This window comes from Gambusia affinis, linkage group LG07 (assembly GCF_019740435.1).
Source record: "Gambusia affinis linkage group LG07, SWU_Gaff_1.0, whole genome shotgun sequence".
NCBI classification, from domain to species: domain Eukaryota; kingdom Metazoa; phylum Chordata; class Actinopteri; order Cyprinodontiformes; family Poeciliidae; genus Gambusia; species Gambusia affinis.
The window spans coordinates 19,548,639-19,570,053 of NC_057874.1; the positions used below are offsets into that span (position 1 = coordinate 19,548,639).

The 21,415-nt window shown below is 39.1% G+C and overlaps 2 protein-coding genes across 6 annotated transcripts in view; one reads left to right on the forward strand and one right to left on the reverse strand.

Annotated features, from left to right (window-relative positions):
- Positions 1–10,864, forward strand: part of slc45a1 (solute carrier family 45 member 1) — a 13,980-nt gene extending 3,116 nt beyond the window's left edge. The window contains exons 1-10 of one of the 4 annotated variants that reach the window (XM_044122956.1): positions 612–797; positions 1,360–1,800; positions 1,894–1,986; positions 2,613–2,837; positions 4,188–5,074; positions 5,163–5,316; positions 5,414–5,590; positions 5,708–5,913; positions 6,973–7,198; positions 10,218–10,863. In XM_044122956.1, coding sequence (XP_043978891.1) covers positions 1,380–1,800; positions 1,894–1,986; positions 2,613–2,837; positions 4,188–5,074; positions 5,163–5,316; positions 5,414–5,590; positions 5,708–5,913; positions 6,973–7,198; positions 10,218–10,246 — 2,418 coding nt within the window. In that variant the 5' untranslated portion in view covers positions 612–797; positions 1,360–1,379 and the 3' untranslated portion in view covers positions 10,247–10,863. Of the gene's footprint in view, positions 1–611; positions 798–887; positions 1,284–1,359; positions 1,801–1,893; positions 1,987–2,612; positions 2,838–4,187; positions 5,075–5,162; positions 5,317–5,413; positions 5,591–5,707; positions 5,914–6,972 lie in introns of those variants that run through there. The other 3 variants (XM_044122953.1, XM_044122954.1, XM_044122955.1) reach the window with 3 other exon arrangements.
- Positions 10,865–12,912: 2,048 nt separating this feature from the next.
- On the reverse strand, positions 12,913–15,435 carry si:ch211-222l21.1 (prothymosin alpha-A). 2 transcript variants are annotated; one of them, XM_044122959.1, is made up of 5 exons: positions 15,241–15,435; positions 14,581–14,661; positions 14,152–14,215; positions 13,893–13,963; positions 12,913–13,798 (listed from the first exon to the last, which is right to left on the reverse strand). In XM_044122959.1, exons 1-5 carry the CDS (start codon positions 15,289–15,291, stop codon positions 13,727–13,729), a joined length of 339 nt encoding a protein of 112 aa, XP_043978894.1. In that variant the 5' UTR covers positions 15,292–15,435; the 3' UTR covers positions 12,913–13,726. The 2 variants fall into 2 exon arrangements, with proteins under 2 accessions (XP_043978894.1, XP_043978893.1); XM_044122958.1 differs by having other exon boundaries at positions 13,893–13,966; positions 15,241–15,431.
- Positions 15,436–21,415: the final 5,980 nt, after the last annotated feature.

Consider the following 21,415-nt stretch of genomic DNA (forward strand, 5'->3'; position numbering starts at 1 on the left):
CCTCAAACATTGAGCTTTAAAGAGTTTTTCCCCTAGCACATACCGTCCTCCTCACTTTGCATGCTGACAAAATAAATAAGAGTCTTCATCCAGTTCCTAAAAGAAATCGGGCAACAAAATGTCACAATTTTCAAATTGTAATTCCCTAAAACCTCTGATGAATGGGAAAAGAGAAAATTATAAAATATTAAATGCTTTGTTATATTAATTTCACATAAATGTACATTTTTAAAAGTATTCCTGCATCAATAATTTTATAAAACATTTCATAATATGGGTTTTCCACCCTAAATAGGCAAAATATGCAGATAGATAGATAGATAGATAGATAGATAGATAGATAGATAGATAGATAGATAGATAGATAGATAGATAGATAGATAGATAGATAGATAGATAGATAGATAGATAGATAGATAGATAGATAGATAGATAGATTTATTCTAGATGTCATAAACGGATGCTGATGCGTAGTAATCACTCAGAAGGACGCACTGCGTGGACGGCCAGATGCGTTTGTGCTGCTGATGTTGCAGGGAGGGGCATGACGTCACAGGAGAGACCGGGAAAGGAGGCGAATGGGGAGAAAGGAAGAGGGGGAAGGAGGAGAAGGGACACAGGAGAGAGGGAGAGCGGGGGGAAGACGCATCAAAGGAAAACAAAGCAAAAAATAATGATAATGATAATGATAATAATCATGACTCCTGTAATTAACACTACGTCTCTTTGCACACCATAATGGCTCCACTGTTTACCTACACAGTGTGCCGCAATAAATGACGAGCCGCCCCTCGAAGGTAATTATCATCTTTCATCTCTGCACGTCTTTTTTTAATCCTCTTACACACGGTCGTGTGGTAGTGTTCACCTTTAAGACCTTTAAATGCCAAGTCGAGGGAAATGGAGAGCATCATTTGCGAAGATTTCGCGAGCAGACAACCGACCTAAGGCTACGTGAATACCAACAATCCGCATATTTTTAGATATTCGTTGAATTGGGACCGATGGTGATGCATTATCCCCCTAACAGTCTCTGCTTTGGCTCCATTGTGTACGACTTTGTCTTCCTGCATAAAAAATTAAAATGGAAACAGGCGTCATGAAAGCACTGCCGCAGAGTACACTGCTGTATCAGCCGCGGAGAGCACATGGGCTCTGCGCACAACATGCGCACTGGATGCAGTGCGCCCGCTGATCACTGCAGTGTCCTCTCAGCAGCTGTAGCTGGAATCACCAGCAGCACCAAAACACACTGTGATCCAAGACTGACGCCTCCGATGAAGGTTTAAAGCAAAACACAAGTTAATCACGTCTCAGTTTCATCTTGCTGTTGCATATTATGGTGTCCTTATGCTGCAGTGCACTCCAGCTTGAGAGAGATGTCATCTCCAGGCATGGGGACCCCCACAGACCCTCTCTTGGCCAGTCCAGGAGGGAGGTCATCCTCAGCTCAGGAAGGCCTCTGGAGGACATCGCTGCCCAAGACGGCCAGCTTCCCGACATCCACCACACGGCACCTCAGTCACAGAGCCAACAACTTCCAAAGACAGCCGAAGCGTAGGAAGCTGATACGACCCTCACCGCCTCCCCCACCCAACACGCCTTGTCCCCTGGACCAGCTGGACCTCAGCGAGCTTCCCCCCAGACGCACCTTCCAGGAGCTGCTCTTCAATGGCTGCGTCCTGTTCGGGATTGAGTTCAGCTACGCCATGGAAACGGCCTATGTGACCCCTGTTCTCCTACAAATGGGCCTCCCGGATCAGTTCTACAGCCTGGTGTGGTTCATTAGTCCCATTCTTGGTGAGTGCATCACAGGGATGTAAGTGAGCCACCTTAACAGGCTTTTCACTTTCATAATATTCTAAAAATCTTGCTTTTATGTTTGTCTTGGAGGATTCCTTGTTCAGCCTCTTATAGGAGCATGGAGTGATCGTTGCACGTCCCCGTTTGGAAGAAGGAGACCTTTTATTTTTGCTCTGGCTGTAGGTGAGACATGCACAAAGAACAATACAGTGATCCTGCTTTACACTGAATATTGACACAGAGCTAACAAGATGAAGGTCAAAAACAGAGCATAAAAAAAAAAATCATAAAAATCTACCACAGACCAGAGATTCATCTCAACTTTTAGGCAATTCTTTTGCAGAAAATGCAAAAAACTCACACGCATTTCTATAAAGACAAAGTAGTTTTCTGTGTCATTGCCAGTCTATATTTTTTTCCAGCTTTATGGAGTTTAAAGTAAAAGTACACCACCTGCTGCTGCACACTGCTGGTCAGCCATGAAAGAGTCAGATATACAACTCTGGAAAAAATTAAGAGACCACTTAAAATGATCAGTTTCTCTAATTTAACATTTTATAAGTATATGTTTGAATAAAATGAACATTGTTATTTTATTCTACGAAATACTGACATGTGTTTATGAAAATAGATTGTATGCAAATTATTACTGTAGCTTTAATATTCATTATGCCAGATTATTTTAACTATAGGAGGAGTACACATTAGATATAATGTCTTAAAATAAATATATAAATTTTATATTATCTCATACCAACCTAAGTTTAGATAACATACACAGGAAATGTTGTATTTTTTCTTCTATTCAGGGGCTTTAGTGGGTCTGACTCTGGTTCTGAACGGACGAGACATCGGGGGAGTCCTGGCCGACACGGCATCAAATCACAAGTGGGGAATCATCCTGACGGTGTGCGGCGTGGTCCTGATGGATTTCAGCGCCGACTCGGCCGACAACCCGAGCCACGCCTACATGATGGATGTGTGCAGCCCGGAGGATCAGGACAGGGGGCTCAACATTCATGCTTTACTAGCAGGTAATAAAGAAGATTTGTTTTGCTGGTGTGGCATATATTGACTTTTTAGACTTAAGCAGAACAATAACTCTCTTTCTAGTTTAAATGTAGTGTTTTGTAAAGTAATGTTAAAGCCACAATTGTTTATACTCTGATTTAAAGTTGTTCTTACTCATCCAAGAAGTTTGTCTCTGGTGTGAAAGGAGAAATTACTTTTCTGGCTTTACTTAAGGTTTGACAAAAACTTGCATCAAGAATTATTTATAATCTTCTCCATAACTAGTGGAAAAGCTTTTTGGTGGAAATCAAACGCTTCTAGTTAACACTGGCCGGATCTTTTGTATATTTATTTATTTTTTTCTACTGCTTTCAGGCCCAGGACATTCTTGTAATTTTTTAAATCTCAACAAGTTTTTTATTCTGGTTACTTAAAGGTTAACTGAAAAAAACAAAAAGGTCTTTGATACTCAAAGGCCTCCTTTCCATCACCATAATCTTTAGCTCAACTCTCTAAAGTCACTCCAAGACTTTAATACTGGTTTCAGTCAGAAGAAGACTTTTTTTTTTTATGAAATGTTGTTGTATAAATAAACCAAATTGAAGTGAATTCAAACATGTTGTTAAGATATATCCAGAGGTATGCATAACTTTGAATGAGTATTGATTTAAATAGCTTAATCTTACAAAACAATTGAAATCTGAAAAGTGTGGGCTTTTTTTATCTTACTTTGTTGATTCATAAATACATTATTTATTTTTACACTGTTTTTATTTTTATTTTTAAAAAATACTAGAATTTGTACATAAGTTTAGCTGTTTTGTCAAAACACTTCGCATAGAATAAATAAATCAGAGATTCTGATCAAAGTTACTCAGTTCATAAGTAGTTTTTTCACCAAATCTTTTTACTACTCAATACTTTCTATGATAAGGTTTTTTACTTTTACTGAAGTAAGTTATTCTAAAGTAAGGCTAGTTTTAAGTTAAAAAAAAAAATCACTACTGTACCTATGTCTGTCTGCTGGTGCATGTATAGTACATAAATCCACATTTCTGTACAGCAGACAATGAGTAGATGTAAATGATTTAAATTATATACAATTATATACATTCATAAGTTGATATAGGAAGTGTAAAGTTCAAGATGTTTGCAAGGTGGGTGCAAATTTAGACATGGTAGGTGAGAAATTTTACAAAGCAGCAATTTGTACCCCATAAAGCTGAGTACAAAACAAAGCTGGTGAAGGAACTGAATGTCACATCCTCGTTTAGTTTGTTAAATGCATGTAAGACACTTACGACAGCACCTAAAAGCAATAATTACTGTTTTAACTGGAGTTCCTTACTTTTCCCTCTCTATTTCCTGCTCAGGACTGGGAGGAGGATTTGGCTACATTGTAGGCGGCATCAACTGGGACCAGACACAGTTTGGGAGGTCCATGGGGGGTCAGCTCAGGGTCATATACCTGTTCACCAGCATCACATTGGTGTTCGCCACCGCCATGACTCTGATGAGCATTCCCGAGAGGCCGTTACCAAAGAGCCAACCAAACAGAAACTCCAGTAAGAGCCATCTGAAAAGCCCCAGCCTCCCTCTGCCTCCGTCTCCTCCCGTCCCCCCCGGAGCCGGTCCGGGGCTGGACGAGGAGGACGAGGATGGACTTTACAGCTACAGCTTTCCCAAGTCTCATCAAGGTAATTCTGACCCCTTGGCTCACTCTTGCAGCGCCAATGCACGCCTGTGTGCCGGCCTCACCAGCCCCATATCGCCCCTGAGTCCCCTCACTCCAAAATATGGCAGCTTTATAAGCAGGGACAGCTCACTCACTGGCATCAATGAGTTTGCATCTTCGTTAGGAACCTCCTACATAGACAGCGTGCTTATAGACTGCTACACAGGCCAGCAGACGCCTCCGGCCCTGGCTTCAGGCTCCACTGCCATGCCCCTGCCTACAGGAGAATCCCCTCCCTCTGAGAAGGCGGGTAACCCCCCTGCAGGGCAGACTGAGGCTGATGGGGGGTCCCATCCAGCTGAAGAGGCTCAGGAGGCAGAGGGGCCTCAAACCGAGGGAGATGCACAAACTGCAGGCGTTTCTGCGGGCACAGCCGGGTCTCAGTCAGGGGCCGGGCTGCACCGGGGATCCTCTGCTGGGATCCTGAAGCGGCCTCAGAGTCTGGCGCTGATGGAGGAGCCTACGGCGACGCAGATTGTTGGGCTGGAGAACGGGCGAAGGAGAACAGTGACTTTCAGCCAACAGGTCAGCAACTCTTTCGCAGGCTGTTTATCTGACAGCTACCATTGTATTTTAATTCTGAACTACATGTTCTTGCTTTTCTCTGGATCAGGTGGCAAATATTTTGCTAAATGGAGTGCGATACGAGAGCGATCTAAGTGAAAATGTGGAGACAGGAGAATCCCAGATGTCCATGAAGCTGCTGTGTATAGCCATCTACAGAATGCCTCCCTCTCTGAGGAGCTTATGCACTAATCATTTTTTAGGTGAGAGACATTATTCACTAAAAAAAATAAACAATTGTTTTTGAATTTCTTGACTAAATTAATGGGGTTTTTTTCTTTCTTTACTTTTTATCTTCAGGCTGGTTGTCATTTGAAGGTATGCTGCTCTTCTACACCGACTTCATGGGCGAGGTTGTGTTTGAGGGAGACCCCAAAGCGCCGCACGACTCTGAAGCTTACCAGCGTTACAATGCTGGCGTCAGCATGGGCTGCTGGGGCATGTGCATCTATGCATTCAGCGCTGCTTTCTACTCAGGCAAGCGGTGAACTGAACAGTTCACTTTTCATGCAAGAAAAATCTTAATTTGATGGGATTTATACAAAATAACGTCTGACTTTTGCTGTTTTTCTGTGTCTCTTTTACAACTTGCAGCCATATTGGAGAAACTAGAGGAACGTTTCTCCCTACGCACTCTTTATTTTTTTGCCTACCTGGCATTTGGTTTGGGCACAGGCCTTGCAACGCTATCCACCAACCTCTATGTGGTGCTTTCGCTCTGTGTCACCTATGGCGTGCTCTTCTCCTCTCTGTGTACGCTGCCTTACTCTCTGCTGTGTGAATACTACCAGAGCCCTCAGGTAAGCATCTTCTGTTGTGCAGAATGTTTTTAAATGCTGTAACATCAAGAATTGTTTAGTTAGAAATTAGATTTATTTTTAAACCATTGTTTTTTCCCTCAGTCTGCATATTACGTTACATTTAGGGTACATATTTTTATTTCTTGTGGCTCTTTTTACATTTGTTGACTTGATTGAGCTCATTTTAATTATTTTATTTCTTGGCACAGTTTGCACTTTTAAATGTAATTCACTTATTTGTAATACGGTTAAGGTCCATGACTTTTATTGTGCAATACACTTACATGTTAATATTATTTCTTGCAAACCTGTGCCCACACCTGTTGTTTGGAAAATTGTAAAATTTATTATTGTAATCTTATTCCACCTTGAGAAAAGGACAGGTTGAATGCACCAAAATACAGAATTAAATTGACACTGATGCTAACTTTCTTCTTTATGAAATATTTTTTTAAAAATGGAGTGGCATCAGAGTTTCTTGCTCGATGGATTTTTCTTTTATCTTTGGCAAAAGACCACAATCTATTTCTCCCGCTGGTGTTAGATATTCGCTTTTTGGTTGTATTTACCCAGAATGCTCTGGACTGTAGTGCGCTTCCTACTTTTTGAGCATTCTCTGGTGCGCTTAGCATCCACATATGTATTTGAAAACACACCAGAATTCATTTCAACCGAATGAGACCTACGTTTTTAGGTGGACCAAAGTTTGCATTTTTTAGTTCATATCAAAATTCACATCTCCCCAAATAAACTTTCTTGGCACACAAATTAAAGTTTGATCAAAACAGACTAAATGGGGCTGGTGTGAATGCACTCCGAATCTGAATCACCATCATTCCTGGTAACACATAATGCTGCAGGGTAAAAATGGATACGTGTCTTATAATAAAGGCCTACCTGTTGGTGGGCTGCAAACTAAAATCTGAAATTCTCTACAATTAGTCAGATTTATATTTTATTGCACAATCAGAGACAAAAACTGCTGGGTATAGTGTGTACAGGCAAGATAACGCAATTTTTGTTTATTTAATTCAATTCAAATTTTATTCTGTCTTGAAGTTTTGCGGCTCATCCGAAGAGGGGACCAGACGCGGGATGGGGGTGGACATCTCTCTGCTCAGCTGTCAGTATTTCCTGGCACAGATCATCGTCTCTGTGGCGATGGGACCTCTGACCTCACTGGTGGGCGGGGCTCAGGGGGTGATGTACTTTGCAAGCCTGATGTCATTCGTGGGTTGCCTGTACTCCTCCCTCTGCGTGGTGTACCAGCTGCCCCCCCCTGAGGGTGAGCCCCCCGAAAGCGAGACCCAGCCGTTACTGGCGCACATTTAGCAAAGCCTCTTCATTCACTTTACCCTCAAAAAAAAAAAAAAAACAAAAAAAAAAAAACACAGAACGCCACGCGCTCCCATACCGTCGCTCGGTGTGCGAGTGCGTCTACCTCCGTAGCGATGATAGTGACAGACACACTGCACATCCTGCCACACACTGTTTCAGCACAGCTTCACAGATTTCACGCTAATCCGCACTGCTCTGCTCAGAGCCAGACAGACAGACAGACAGACATTGGCCACAACTCCAACAAGCATAAACATGACCAGTGTTCCTACAGTGTGTGTGCCCATGCTTTCTTTCCTGAACTTTCTGCAAATGAATGTGACGTCGTCTGTGAATGTGTGTGACTGAGCTGAGCTCTGTTTGTCTGATTCCTTACTTCATCGTTTGGTTGTTGCCTGTTTCTTTTGGTGTTTAGGATCGCAGTGTGAATCACTAAATGCAAGCTAACCCAGCTTTTTCCCTCTTTTCTTTCCTTTGATCAGTTGCCTAACATCTGCATGAGCTGCTGCAGTGTGGTCTCTCAAAGCTTCTTTTGTGTTTTGGTCACAAGGCCTAACTAATGTCTACCTGCCTGTTTCTCTGAGTTAGAGTACTAATATCACACTTCAGCAGGATTATTTTCACTAAAAGTGCTGCCAGTGGCTGTTCACACTGTTAAAAGTCACATAAATCTAAGAGCTTTTTCAGGACAATTTTTTAATATTCACCAGAATACCTAGTGAAGTGGTGGCCAAAGGTTTTGTGACTAACTGAAGTTTTTTTATTCTACAAACTTTATTGCTTCAGTGTTGTTTGATCCTTTAATCAGACGTTTCTGTTGTTTGCTGGAGTTTCAAAGGGTTATGATACAATATATATTTTACATTGAGTTTTGATCCATGCTGCAGTTTCTTATTGCTTTTGCCTTAAAACTTGTCCATTCTACTAGATTTATGGCAGTGTTTTTAAACCAAAATGTGACTGTTCACCTTTACCCCGTTAGAAAAGTTGTTTTTTTCCAGATGCCCCTAATAGTCTTTATGGGTCTTTACCTGAGAATTTCACTTTAGCCCAGAACCCTGCAGTCCAGACGGTATGTTTTGCAGAATCTCAGCCTGTCCTTGTTGTATTTGCTTGTCAGTTGTCACTGCTATGCTGTCCGTCTGAAACCCGGCAAGAGTCCAAAACTATTAACTTCTCATTCAAAAAGCACTCCAGCCTTTTCATTGCTATTCCTGACAGAGCTCTCTAGTGGTGGTAATACAATACTCTCCTTGCCGCAAGGCAAAAGTCTGAAAGTTGGATGAGAAACTCAAATTTGCCTGCTCTCATTCATTCCTGAGCAAAATATGCATTGTTGGCAACCCCCGTCCCTTAAAGCTACAGAATGTAACTTTTACAAAAATATGTGTTTTACATATTTGTTCAAACTCTCATTATGTTGTGACAGTATAGTGTGAGACAGAAAGTCTGTGCAAAGAGAAAAGTCCTCCTGCTAGTGCTAGTATTGCCCTCTGCAAAAACATACCTTTCCTGGTGAAAAATAACCAATCAGAGCACTGTCAATCATGTACGCGCTGCTCAATGAGCTAATGGTGGATAAACAACTTACAGAAAAACTGTTTATCCACCATCATCAGTGGTCATGCTAATTAGCCTGAACATTGGTGGCTAGCTGTATGCGCAGCAGAAAGAACAGGGGATGATAGGAAGGATGTCAAGGATGATTGACAGCGCTAAGACCCTCCTCCTGGCTCTGTTTGGTTGTTTCTAATGGAACAGTGTAGCTGTGCAGATGGCAGCTGGGAGAAGTTGATTTTTTTTTTTTCACATATCATCTGTTTCAAACCATACTGTTACAACATAGTGACAGTTTTAACAAATATGTAAAAAAACCAAACATTTGTTATATAAAAGTTACATACTGCAGCTTTAAATTTTGAGATTGGGGTTGCAGTTTTTTAAAAGTGCCTTGAGACACATTTGCTGTGAATTGGTGCTTTCACAAATGGTCGGTTTGGCTTGTCTAGCAGCAATATCTTTTGCAAGTAATTCTTTATATCCAAAGCACTTATAGCACATATTTCCTTAAAGATCAATTAAAGATTTGATGTAAAATGATATGAAATAATTTTCTTTTAAAAGAACAATCTTGCTGTTCTGATTCAGATAGAATCATAAAGTGATGACTTTAATAACAATTTCTTCAGGAAAGTACATATTTAGGGCTCCTTGTAACATCCTGGACTCCGTGCAGATTGCCACCACAAACACTGGGGCAGTAAAGGTTGAGTCAGTCTTAAAATTTTTGGCCACAACTTTACACATTTCTACGATGGAGTATTAGGGTCACATTAGGAAAATATGATAGATGACACTACAAATAAAGTCATAATAGAATACACTTGTACGAGAACAAAGTCACAAACTTACCAAAATAGACTCAAACAAGGATAAAGTCATAATAGTTTAAGACAAAGTCATAATACTACAAGAATAAGGTTGAAGTAATACGAGAAGAAAGCCGTAGTATTACGACTTTACAAAGTCATACAATTATGGCTTTATTCTTGTAATATTATGACTTTATCTAAAAAATATTATGACTTTTTTTCTTGTACAAGTTTATTCATGATATATTATAACTTCTTTCTCATAATTTTATGACTTTGTTCTAGTTGTTTTATTTTTCCGTCGTATGGCCCTAATACTTGGTTGTATTTTCCCATAGTTCAGGAGGGCTTTGCACTGTGCATTTTAGCAGCAATACAAATATTTCTCTTAGTCTGGTCTACAATTAAGACTTTCACACTGAATTTTGAGTCAATTCCAGCTAAGAATGGAGTCATCAGATGACTCGCAGTACTTTAACAGACCCAGAGAACAGTGTTGTGGATCCTCACTAAGCCACGTTACAGCTCTCTGAGCCGTCAACGTACTCCCGGCCATTCCATTGTAATAATGACAGTGATTCTTGTCATTGTCAGGAAGAGGAGAAGTTGAAACTGGGGTGTGAAACCAAGCAAAACAGAGGAACGGCAAACAGAGAGAAGACTCATGTGGACTGTGGGACGGACGGCGTTAAAAAATCTAAACAACCATGGGGATTTGCAGAGCCAGCAGCGAGTCCTTCCTTGTCATCGTTAGGGTGCATGCTTAAAATAGTAGGCTTCTGCTCTACCGGCCTCAGCCCATCATTTCTGTATAAAAATAATCCCTTGGTTGTCTGCAGAGGTCTTCATTGGAAGTTCTTCATCCCCTTTAGATCCAGAATAACTCATCTCCATCAGCAAACACATTTAAGTTGTTGTTGCATCTGCTGTGCCATGCCAACTTTTCATAATGCAGAAACTATGGTAACGTAGAGCCTTTTATTTTGACGGCAGCTCAACCTTCAGGCGCCCCTGCAGAATGTCAGTAATTGCCTACCATTGAAGCCTCCTGGACTGAGCTGATCCCCGCCACGCTGACGTTTCTTAGGAAACAGTAACTGTCTGGATCTCGCTGTTGCAGCTTGCTTGAGGAAGAAATACAACACACTCTGTGTTATATGGTACCTCCTACTGCTCAATGTCAGCATCAATGTAAAAGCTACTTTTATTCAGGGCTCGGTTCAAACTAAAATGATAATTTTTGCCACTTTTGACTCCTGTGTTGGTTATTTTTCTCTGAGTGAAATTTGAATCGGCGATTAGAGTCGCATCTAATTATGAGGGCATATTAATGTTGTAGATTGAAAAAAGGTTTCAAATTTCCATGAAATTAATCTCTCTTCTTGGAAAAACAAGAAAATTTCTGAGTTCTGAAGATTGATTTTTTTTTTCCTATGGAATTTCTCAGATTAATCTTGATAGAAATGTTGAAAATTTTTCTTGCAAATTTTTGACAGTTCAAACTCAGGAGTTCCCAGGTTTTTTTTCTAGAAAATTTCTGAGATTAATCTCCAAATTTCAGTTTTTTCTTGCAAATTTTTGACTTTTCAAGCTCAGAAATTTTCCAGTTTTCTTCTAAAATATTTCTGAAATTAATCAAAAGCTGTCTGAGTTGTTTTTTTTTTTTTGCATAAAATTCTCTCCTCTTTTTCTACCTGCCATTGTAAACTACAGCATTATCCAAAACTTAATTTCCAAAACAAAACACTACAATAATGTTTCAAGTGGCTGTTAAATTATGATTAAGGATTATTCCTAATGAAAACCCAAAATAAAATACCAGAATATTACATAATATTAATATAGGAGATTTTATTCCAGAATTAGGTCATGACCTACACAGTACAGGGAGGACTGCTGACTTGACAGTTGTCCAGGACAGTCATTGGGAGGGTATGTGAGAAAAGGTCATTGCTACACAAGCTGACGGCTCAGACTGCTACATCAGAGTGCATTAGTGGGAAGTTTAGGGGAGGGAAGTCTTGTAAAGAACAAAAAAAACAAAAAAACAAGAGTTTTCAGGAAATTTCACAAGGTCTGCAGTTGATATTGTCAGGATATAAACATGTTTATTTCAAATTTATTTAATCAAGACAGGACATAAAACAATGTTACATTTCAAATAATAATACGCCCTGGTTCCTGGTGAAGTTTATAAGAAGTAAGTTTAAAACTAATCATACAAAGAAACATATTTAAACAATAGAATAAGACTGTAGTCCATTAAAACAGTAAAATAAGACTTCAATGAAGAAAATAATGTCCAGAGCAGTGCACGTTTCCATGTTCACATACAGTATTAGTTTATTTGAGATATTCTTTCACTTAAGCTGTAATGACTCTAAAGTGAGTTAACTGTTTGATTACTGGTGGAAAACTATTCAAAATCTGAGATTTTTAAAATGACAAATCATTTGACTAATCACCTCTAAGACAGACGTGACATAAAAAGACATGACAAACAACTAAAAGTCAAACTTAAATGGCTTTTGATCTAAAACCTACAACACTTGTTTGTACAAGTTTTACATCACAAATTTAAAACAAATTAGCTTGTTTGCTCCTTGACAGTTATACAATAATGTTTTAGAAAGATGGGATCAAAAACACGGATATTTAAAATAATCTCCTCCTGGATTTCTAGGATTACCATGACTAAGAATTTTGGTCCAATTCAAGGACAAAAACTCCAGGTGGAAGTGAACATCTCTCTTTTCAAAACTCCCAAATTTCTGAATTTAAAATTACTTTATTGAACCGATTTAAATTTTCCATGAAACAGGTTTTTATGAAACCAAAATAGGACTCTTTTTCTATTGCTTGTCTGTTTCATGATGGTACAATTCAAAGGTACCCAAGAAAACTTAAGTGTCCCTTCTCCTACACACCTGAATCCAATAAGTGGCTCATTTACAGGCTTCTGTCGAGCTTAATGTCGATAAAAGGATTCAGATTTGTTGAAGCAGGGAAAAATCGATGAGGATCGTGGATGCGTGTTCTGACTGGAAGCTGAAGTTCTAAAGCACACCACCAGGGGGAGGCACAGCATAACAGGAAGCTATTGATTGCTTTCTGTTCCATTACAGAGTGAAATTTACCCCTACCGCTTCCTGTCTTTTAGACAGCCATTTTCCATGTTTAAAAGAAGAAAAAAAAAGTGGGTCAAATGACATCACCAGTTACAAAAAAAATTTAAAAATACATTTTAGAAATCTGATCTGTTAGCACAGAAATAGGATAGACACACAAGTAAAAAGACAAATTTATTTCTTAATCAGAATATACAAAGCAGTGGCTGAAGTAACCAAATGCCATTCTGGTTATGAAAAAGGCGGTCTACACAGAAGTGGGCTACTCAACCATAACATAAAACTCGTTGAAAATGCAAGGAAAAAAAAAAGTATAAATGGTACAAACTTGCGTGGAATGCATACAGAACAAATGACCAAAGCCTTAAGATTTAAGAGGGGTTAATTAACATTGCAAACTCCTGCCTCCACAGGAAAGGAAATGGTTACACAATCAGTGGAGGTGTAAGAGACAGCCCCTTTACTCATTTGCACCATCTGTTATGTTAACAGGGCAGGCAGGAATTAAGTAGCAGCTTAACACAAAAATTGACACCTCGACTAATAATGCCAACAACTGTCTATTATCCCCTGCTTAAAACTTATCTTTGGTCCTTTTAAGTGTATCTGAGAGGTCAACATGAGCCTTGAGGGTGAGCAGCTGCCTGTATGTATGAATCACCTGGTCAACACTTGCATAGAGATTGTGCTTCTAACAGACTGATGTGAAACGTCAGGAAATGAAAAAAAACTGATCTTATGGCGTGGCCCGACTTGAACAAGTAAAAAAAAAGCTCATTTTCAAGACCAATAAATAACATTTCATAAAAAAGAAGTATGCAGGGCCACTACATCTCAAAGACTCCAGTGCAATGTGAAAATATGGGAGCAACCAAAAGGAAAATCTCTATCGAAAACATAGAAAGCACAAGCTCTACGAAGCAATGTTGACCAGACTGGTAGGACAGTGCCGCAAACAAGTAGCAGGGTAAAGACTTAAGCCTCCACGTCTGCTTCTTTTGAGTCGCCATTCTCCTCTGTCTTCTGCTTTTTTGTCTCAGCCTTGTCCTGAAAGGAGAAAAACAGATTTAGGAAATGAGCAAAGCTGCACGAATCACCATATTACTCAAAGCAATTACAATTCAGCCTCTTGACAACTCACCTCCTCCTCTTCAGCTGCACGCTTCACGGGCTGTGCATCGGTTTCCTCAGCAGGGGGCGCCGCCTCCACATCTTCTGCAAAGACAGGGGTGTCACATCATAAATAACACCCTTTACGACCTATATCCAGGTAAGCACTTGCTCGGGGTGAACACCTAATCGGAATTCATGCATCAAGGGCAAAAAGAGATCAGAGGAAACATGTCAGCATTTCAAATCGGATATATTTAAATATATATTTTTCAAAAAGTGCAACATACCAGCTCCATTCTTCTGCTCCTCCTCTGTAACTTCGTCTTTTTTGTCACTGTGCTCAGCACCATTCTGCAAAGAAATAAAACAATTTTAACTTGTTTAAAATAGAATTAAACAGATCCCAACCTAGCCTAGCAAATGTAATCTCCTTTGGGGGTCACTTAAAAAAACAAGGGGAAGTGAGTGGAGGTCTTGTTACCTCCCCAGAGGATTAACTACCAAGCAGTGAGAAACCACAGACTGGAGAGGCCAACGGAGACGTCTAAAAAAAAGGGGTTGCTAGCTGTAACATCTGTGCCATTTCACAACCCAAACAAAGCCTGGAGCGGAGGGAGCAGCTGAGCAGGAGGGGGAGCATGGCGAGCAGCGACACCTGCATGACGAGGGGCGCTAAGACAAAAGGCCATGCGGCGGGGTTTGTGTCTCAGACTCACGGTGCCATTGGCAGGTGCGTCCCCGCTCTCGGTCGACTTCTCCTCCTCCGCTGCTTCTGCTTCTTTCTTCTCTTTCAGCTCCTACAAAATAAGAGCACCGAGTCAGCGCTCACTCACGTAAAGTACACTCGTTCAAACACAGTCTTCTTTCGACAACCACAAGATTAAAATATATATATTTTTTAAAGAATCACAGTTTGAAGCACACAAATGGCGCACGGTGGATAACTGTTTATAAAAGAAAGCGTTTCGGTCCCCATGCCGCGCAATGTGAACGCGCTTCGGCTTCCCGCCCACAGCAGCTCCGCTTCACCAGCTGCACCGTTTCAGCCGCTTTGTCTCCTCGAAGCGGTCCACATTTGCGTATTTTTTGTTTAAATCTTAAACACACAACAGGTTTTCATAACAGAACATCGACAAGAAATGACCTCCATCGAACATGGACGTCGAAAAAAATTTATTTTAAGGCAGTAATTCATGAAATGCACCTTTTGTTAAGTAGTTCCTCGAGTTAAATCAAGTAATTTTAACGCTCACGTTTTATACAACCTGTCCAGTCTGATACAGTAAAACTGTTACGAGCTTAAAAAAAAGTTAGCTAAATCTTTTTTTTTAATACACGACACTTCGAAGAAGAGATTGAAACTGAATAAGACGCACCTTGGCTGTAACCTCTGTGGTGGCGGTTGTATCAACAGCTGTATCGGCCATGGCTAGTTTTTGTGATTTATTTTATATAAATATAATCCTGTTGAGAATTTCTTTTCCTCGGTCTCGTTGCCGTCGAGTGCTTAGCCCCAAAGACACTGAGAGAGAAATGATGTCTTCCCTTCTCCGCTTTTCTCTCGGGCTCGTTGAAAATCCACTCTCGTTGGACGCCACAGCTCGATCTGCCACCTGATTGGCTGAAGTTGACCACTGCGGACAGCGATTGGCTGAGTCTCATGTCGATCACAACTATGAGGTCCGCCTTCCGAATATCACGTCAATGATTGGTCTATTCCTTTTAAAGCGCTGTTGTATATTCTTTAAATATATAACATTTTTTAGTGTTTTTCAGTTTAAATGCGAACAATATACTGGAGTCAACAGTTATTAAAGTTATAATACTCAAATGATCTTTTACATGTTTGTTGTAAGTGAATACATTGTTACAAGTATCCCTACCACATGGCCAGAGGCAACATCTTTTGTCTAAGCGGTCTGTTCTGCAGAAATAAGGTGTCAAATTACACACAAAATAGCAGGCGGCCACTCCTCCTTTCCATATTTAACTCTTCAAATGTGCACCAGATTAAGGGTGCTTATACTCTTTGCAAGACCTGATTATTGCTCCTGCCAAAACAATTAGCAATATATCTACATCTTTAATTTAGTACGTTGCAAATTAATGGGCAACACAATTTCTGCACAACCTGGGGGATAAACATCCGTTTCTAAAAAAACGTGTTACATTATTTAGCATCCCCTTAGTCCATTAACTTGGGCAATAACTTGCTGTTATATGTATTTACAAACTGTTAAAGCATGTTGCTGCATAAAAGTCACTTGAATAGCAATGAATATCAGTAAGATTTTTTTAAATAAAATACAAGCTGAAATAATTAATGAACAGTCCTATTTTTGAGTTTACAGTCTTTACTTCATCTTTCAATGTTGTGTAGTTTTCCACTGATTTGCAAGCAGGCATAAAGCAAGTATCTTTATTTGGCAAGAAGATTTTGCACTAAGGACTATTGCACTGTAATTCAGCCACAAATTTAAACGTGCTCTAAGAATTTCATGTGGTAAATTAACACAAACATGAAGGTTTGATCTACCAAGAGTATGACACGACTTCAAAACTACCAAGAAATGGGGCTCAGTTTTAAATGACAGGCTAGGTGATTATTGATTTCCTCTTGAAAAGCTTCAAAGGTCTACTCCTCAGGTAGGAAAATCTGTTGACATGACACCTATTGGCTGTCCACTCCATAAAACAAGAGAGCCATTGTTGAAAGAAGTCACAATAAGCTCTATTTAAGGAATGTAAAAAACTTGGCAAAGATGTGGGAGAATATGTTGTTGTCAGAACAAACAAACCTTTAGGCTTCCACACAAAAATCCTTTGTTTGAAAACAAACACTGGCTCTGTGAACACACAATCCCCACTTTAAAACATGGCGTTGGCAGCATCATGTTGTGGGAATGCTTTTCTCTAATAAGGTAATAAGGTGAGTGGTGATAAATAAAATGGCATAAAAAAAACTCTGGGAGGGTTTAAAATACTTTAGACTGGAGTGTCATTTTTTTTTTTTTTGGCAAATAACAACCCCAAATTTCCAGCCACAGACTGTAGATCATGATCCAATCTGACTGAGCTCAAACTATTTTACAAAAAAAAATTGGCAAATACTTCAATGAGCCAAGTTAACTAAAGATCTATCTTAAAACACGTCCACCTATGGGTGTTTCCATAAAATTTAAATTCAGATTGAGTCGAAAATACATGCACGCTGAACTTTAAAGAATTTATTGGTAAAAAAAAAGGTTGCTGAAATCCAAAGAGTTAACAGTAACGCTCTACTTTGTGTCAGTTTGTTATTTAATGAAAATAAACCGAAGTTTGTGGTTGTAACTTGAGAAAAAGAGAGCTGCATTTGATGATGTTGATGCACTAACAGACAGTGTTTTTTCAGTTGCCTTTGTCATCTTCAGCAAAATTATTTCACCTTGAACATTTGCCACTCCTGTTACTGTTCGACTTAACCGCCTGTCATTTTCGACTAAGTAACTTTTACCACTCAGTCATCATTGCAACAATTTATTCTCCACCCATTCTGGTTCTTTGTCTAAAACATTTAGAGCACTCCACCTATGACACAGTTTAACTTTCTGTTTTAAAAGATCCTAAAAATGTCCCGGACTTGCCTGAGCACATTCAAGCTGAGCCACGTTGACACTAGTTTCCAATTTTTGGCTCTCCATTTTTAAAGCTTTGAGAAATCAAATGCTCTCTGTTTCAGCTTTAATCTCGTTGTGTTGGAAATGTTACAGACTCCGAAGAAGCCTCCAGGCCCTGTGTTGTCATTCACCCCACATTCAGCTGGAATATAATTACGAGGAGTGTAATTACCCATAGAGATCAAAGGGTTGGGTTCAGAGTAAAAGCTGGTTTTTCAACTGTTCATCTTCTTCTTTATGTTGGTATTTCATATGTTGAATATATTCCTCTGGTTGTTGAACCATGGTGACACAATTAATGATTTTAATTCAAATATATTGTTGCTTTCTAGGTGTAACCACACCTCTTTAAAAATCAAAGCATGACAAATATTTTCCAAAATTTTTCCATCTAACATAACTAACATCCATTTATAATTCAACTGAAAAACAAACTTTTCATAGGGTAAAGTAAGAAATAAAAACCTGCAATGATCTGGTTGCAAAAATCATTGCAGGTTTTACTTAAAAGTTTTACTCTCCTTAGGTTGCCATCAATTATAGAGAATCTAAAGAACCTGAAGTTCAGCTGTATTAACAGGATCTTGCTGACATTTCCATCATTTAGCTGAAGCCACGGTCGGTGGTGTGGTTGCGCGAAGTGCAAAAATAATCTCATTGTACAAAAGTATCAGGCAGGGGAAGACTAAAAATAATTTTAGACAATTACATATCAACACACACCAATGAACAATGAAACTACTTTGGAAAAACACGAGAGCACAGCTACAACACTGGGTGTTTTTCTAAAGTTAATGAACATACAAGATGGAAAGTAGCACTGAAGAAGCTGTAGCATATTTTTTTACTAGTAGTGGTTATGTGTTGCAGTAATCTGCTGCAATCTCCGTGTTTCTGGATGTAGAAAGGTGGGAAGAAAGAAGCCTTTTCTTTAAAAGACGTTTTGGGCATAGTTGACAGAAAAACAGAACTTTACACTTTCAGAATGAACACTATGCTCACATTGAAACATGGAGGTAGCAGCATCATGCTCTGGGGATAATTCCGTCAGATGGAATTTGTCAAGAAAGAGGAAATCATTAACAGGTCAAACAGACCTTCAGATATTTGAGGGATTTAGTTTTTTAACTTAAGTGAGCCACAAAGGAATGGCTTTGGTAGAAAGAAAGAAAAGTAACATTTTGGAAACAGAGATTTGAAGTCTAAGTAAATTTCTGAGGTCACCTGAAAAGGAATGTAGACCACAGACATTCATAAATGGATATATTTGGAAAATGTTTTCAAGGGAGGCTGAACAAATGTTACCTATTTTTTAAAGCGTTATATTTTTCTCCCTGGAGAAATTTGTTTGGCTTTTGGTTGACTCAAAAAAGCTAAATTAAATACGGAAAAAAGACAGAGATGAATTATCTCGGCCTCAAATAACTGTCCACCTGAAATGACAAAAATGTTCATGAGCAACAACATGCACAAGTATCACTGCTCCAGAAAGTCAAAACACCACAGAAATCCTCAGTGCTAAAATCACAAGAACAGCAGTCCCTGCCGTTGGTGGAACAGTGCAGCAGACTCAGCAGAGAGCATTACTCACTTTCTCTGCAAATGGAAAATAGGCGCAATCAAAGAGAAGGAGGTTGTTTGTGAGATCATTTCCTGTCAATATTTTTATGCTTCATTTGACTACCTAAAATTCAAATGACCTGCAAGAAAACAAACACAAACATGTGAGCACCTTGTTCATTAAGCAGGTAGGAGAAGCAGCAAATGTCAGAGGAAAAAGGTGGGAAAGAGATGTGATGTGGTAAGTTTAACTCCCTCCCTCTATTTCTGCCAGCCACTCTGTTTACCACACTTTCCACTCCCAGGAATAAAAAAAAAACTTTATTTAAGCTACTGAAAGCTTTCAGAGCACAGAAAGTAATAGTCATTTAAAGAAAAGCCCCTTTGTGTTCCCAGTGACTTCTGTTTTTTTTTTTTAAATATGGAATATTGTGTAGCAGCAGTCATTTGAAGCCAACCAAGAAAAAACTTTTTTTAGTGCACTGGGATCCTTACCTGCTGGGTTCAGGGACTTCAGGAGAAAAGATGTGAAGTACAAGCAGGTTAATTTCATCTTAATTTTCTTGGGCACAAAGACCTGACCTCACTCGTGGAATTTCAGTGTTCTGGGGAAGAGCAAAATGGGGCCCAACAAAGAGCAAAGGTCAGAACTAAGCGGGGGAGGGGTTCCGATAATTGGAGGAACTAGTAAGGGCACACTGAGCTCTTTTGTTTTGAACAGCAGTGTCCTGCGAGGTCTGGTTGCCTTTCACTGGCTCATGCAACATAATATTAACTTCACAATGGGGCACTTTAAGTCATGCATACAGTAAAGAGGAAAGTTTGTGACGGTGCTCATCTGTAATGAGCAAAATTAAGAAAGCACTTCACTGATGAAGGAAACATTCTGCAAGCAGAGACCTTTACGTGTGCCGTGTCGACCAATAGAACTTGCAGAGATGTTACTCCTCCTATGATCTTATGTGTTCCTGGATGTCACATTTTCCAAGTTCCAAGTCAGAAAAGTCAACTACAATGCCTCCTTAAGATGAATATTCCAGTCTGAAAGTCAGGCTTTATGGTGGAAAGCCATTGTACTCAGACATCAAAATGTTTAGCTTTAAAAAAGGAAAACCTGAAAACACCTTCTGAAATAAGAGTTCAGAGAGAGAAAGACTAATTATCACCTCCATTTTTAAAATTCAATGTGACTCCTGCGGGTAGAAATCTTGGTTTTTGAATACACAACCTGCTGAGAAATGCATAGTTATTAGATAGTATCGTTAACAGTGGTTAGCTAAGCCACTAAGTGCAACACTTCTAAGAATCCCACTGATTTTCCAACTTGCTGCTGGAACATAGTTTGGCTTGGTGCGACAATCCTCAAAGCTAAACAAAACACATCTGCATTTAATTTTTAGAGATTGTTGCACACAACTGATTGTTTTTCATTAATAAAATAGACAAATACAAAGTGCAACATAACATCTGTATGTAAACTTGTTTCTAGGGCTTTAAACTTGCAAAAATGTAAGTTTAAATAAAAATGCATAATTACTGGATATTGGTAACAATAGTACTCTGGTGAAAGGAATACAACAACTAGCATGTCCTATCAGTTTTCTTTGGTTACTTGCAACTAGAACTTAAATCTCAGCTCATATCTGACCTGAAAATCCAGCCTGACTTAATGAAAGGAAAGACTTGGTGAAAACATACGAAGTAAATTGTTTGTTTGTATTTCTGATTGTTTCTATATCAGATTTATTTCACACTTTAAGAATATTTTAGTGAAAATGTTGCTGCAGTGTCTGAATGAATACAATGCAGAGAAATATGTTGTTAAGCCACTTATGTTGTTAAGAGTAATGATCCCAGTTGCTAAGCACTACAATTAGCTAATCCCAATAATTTTCCTACTTCAAGCCAGAGCAGAAAGGCATTGGGTGTGACGTTATTCTTACATCAGGTTTTGGCTTCGAGGTAAATAGTATCAACCTCAAATTCAAATATGACTGCTGCACATTTAGCACATAGCAATAGTAACACTAACATATAATTAGTTGTACCGCAGACATTCTATATTTTTAAATTAAATTAGTAGTATGAAAAGTAGAAAAAATGCAGCAAAAATATATTGGACTGGTTTGTAAAAAAACTTATTACTGCACTTCATTTTGTCTTAAACATGTTTTTATAGTGATATTATTACCTTACTATATTAACTGTATCAAGCCTTGTCACTGCATACAACAATTAGCAAATTTCATTGCTTTTTAAAATTCCAAGTGGATAATGGTTAAATTGAGTATTTACATATAATTCTAAGAATCGACTTTAATTTCTGTTGTTA

What these genes read in the sequence shown, in the direction of transcription:
- si:ch211-222l21.1 (XM_044122958.1), bottom strand. Translation starts at nt 15,291, where the DNA reads ATGGCCGATACAGCTGTTGATACAACCGCCACCACAGAGGTTACAGCC. An exon ending in CCACAGAGGTTACAGCCAAG is followed by an intron (nt 14,662 to 15,240) that starts GTGCGTCTTATT and finishes CTTATTTTGTAG; the next exon opens with GAGCTGAAAGAGAAGAAAGA. An exon ending in ACGCACCTGCCAATGGCACC is followed by an intron (nt 14,216 to 14,580) that starts GTGAGTCTGAGA and finishes ATTTCTTTGCAG; the next exon opens with AATGGTGCTGAGCACAGTGA.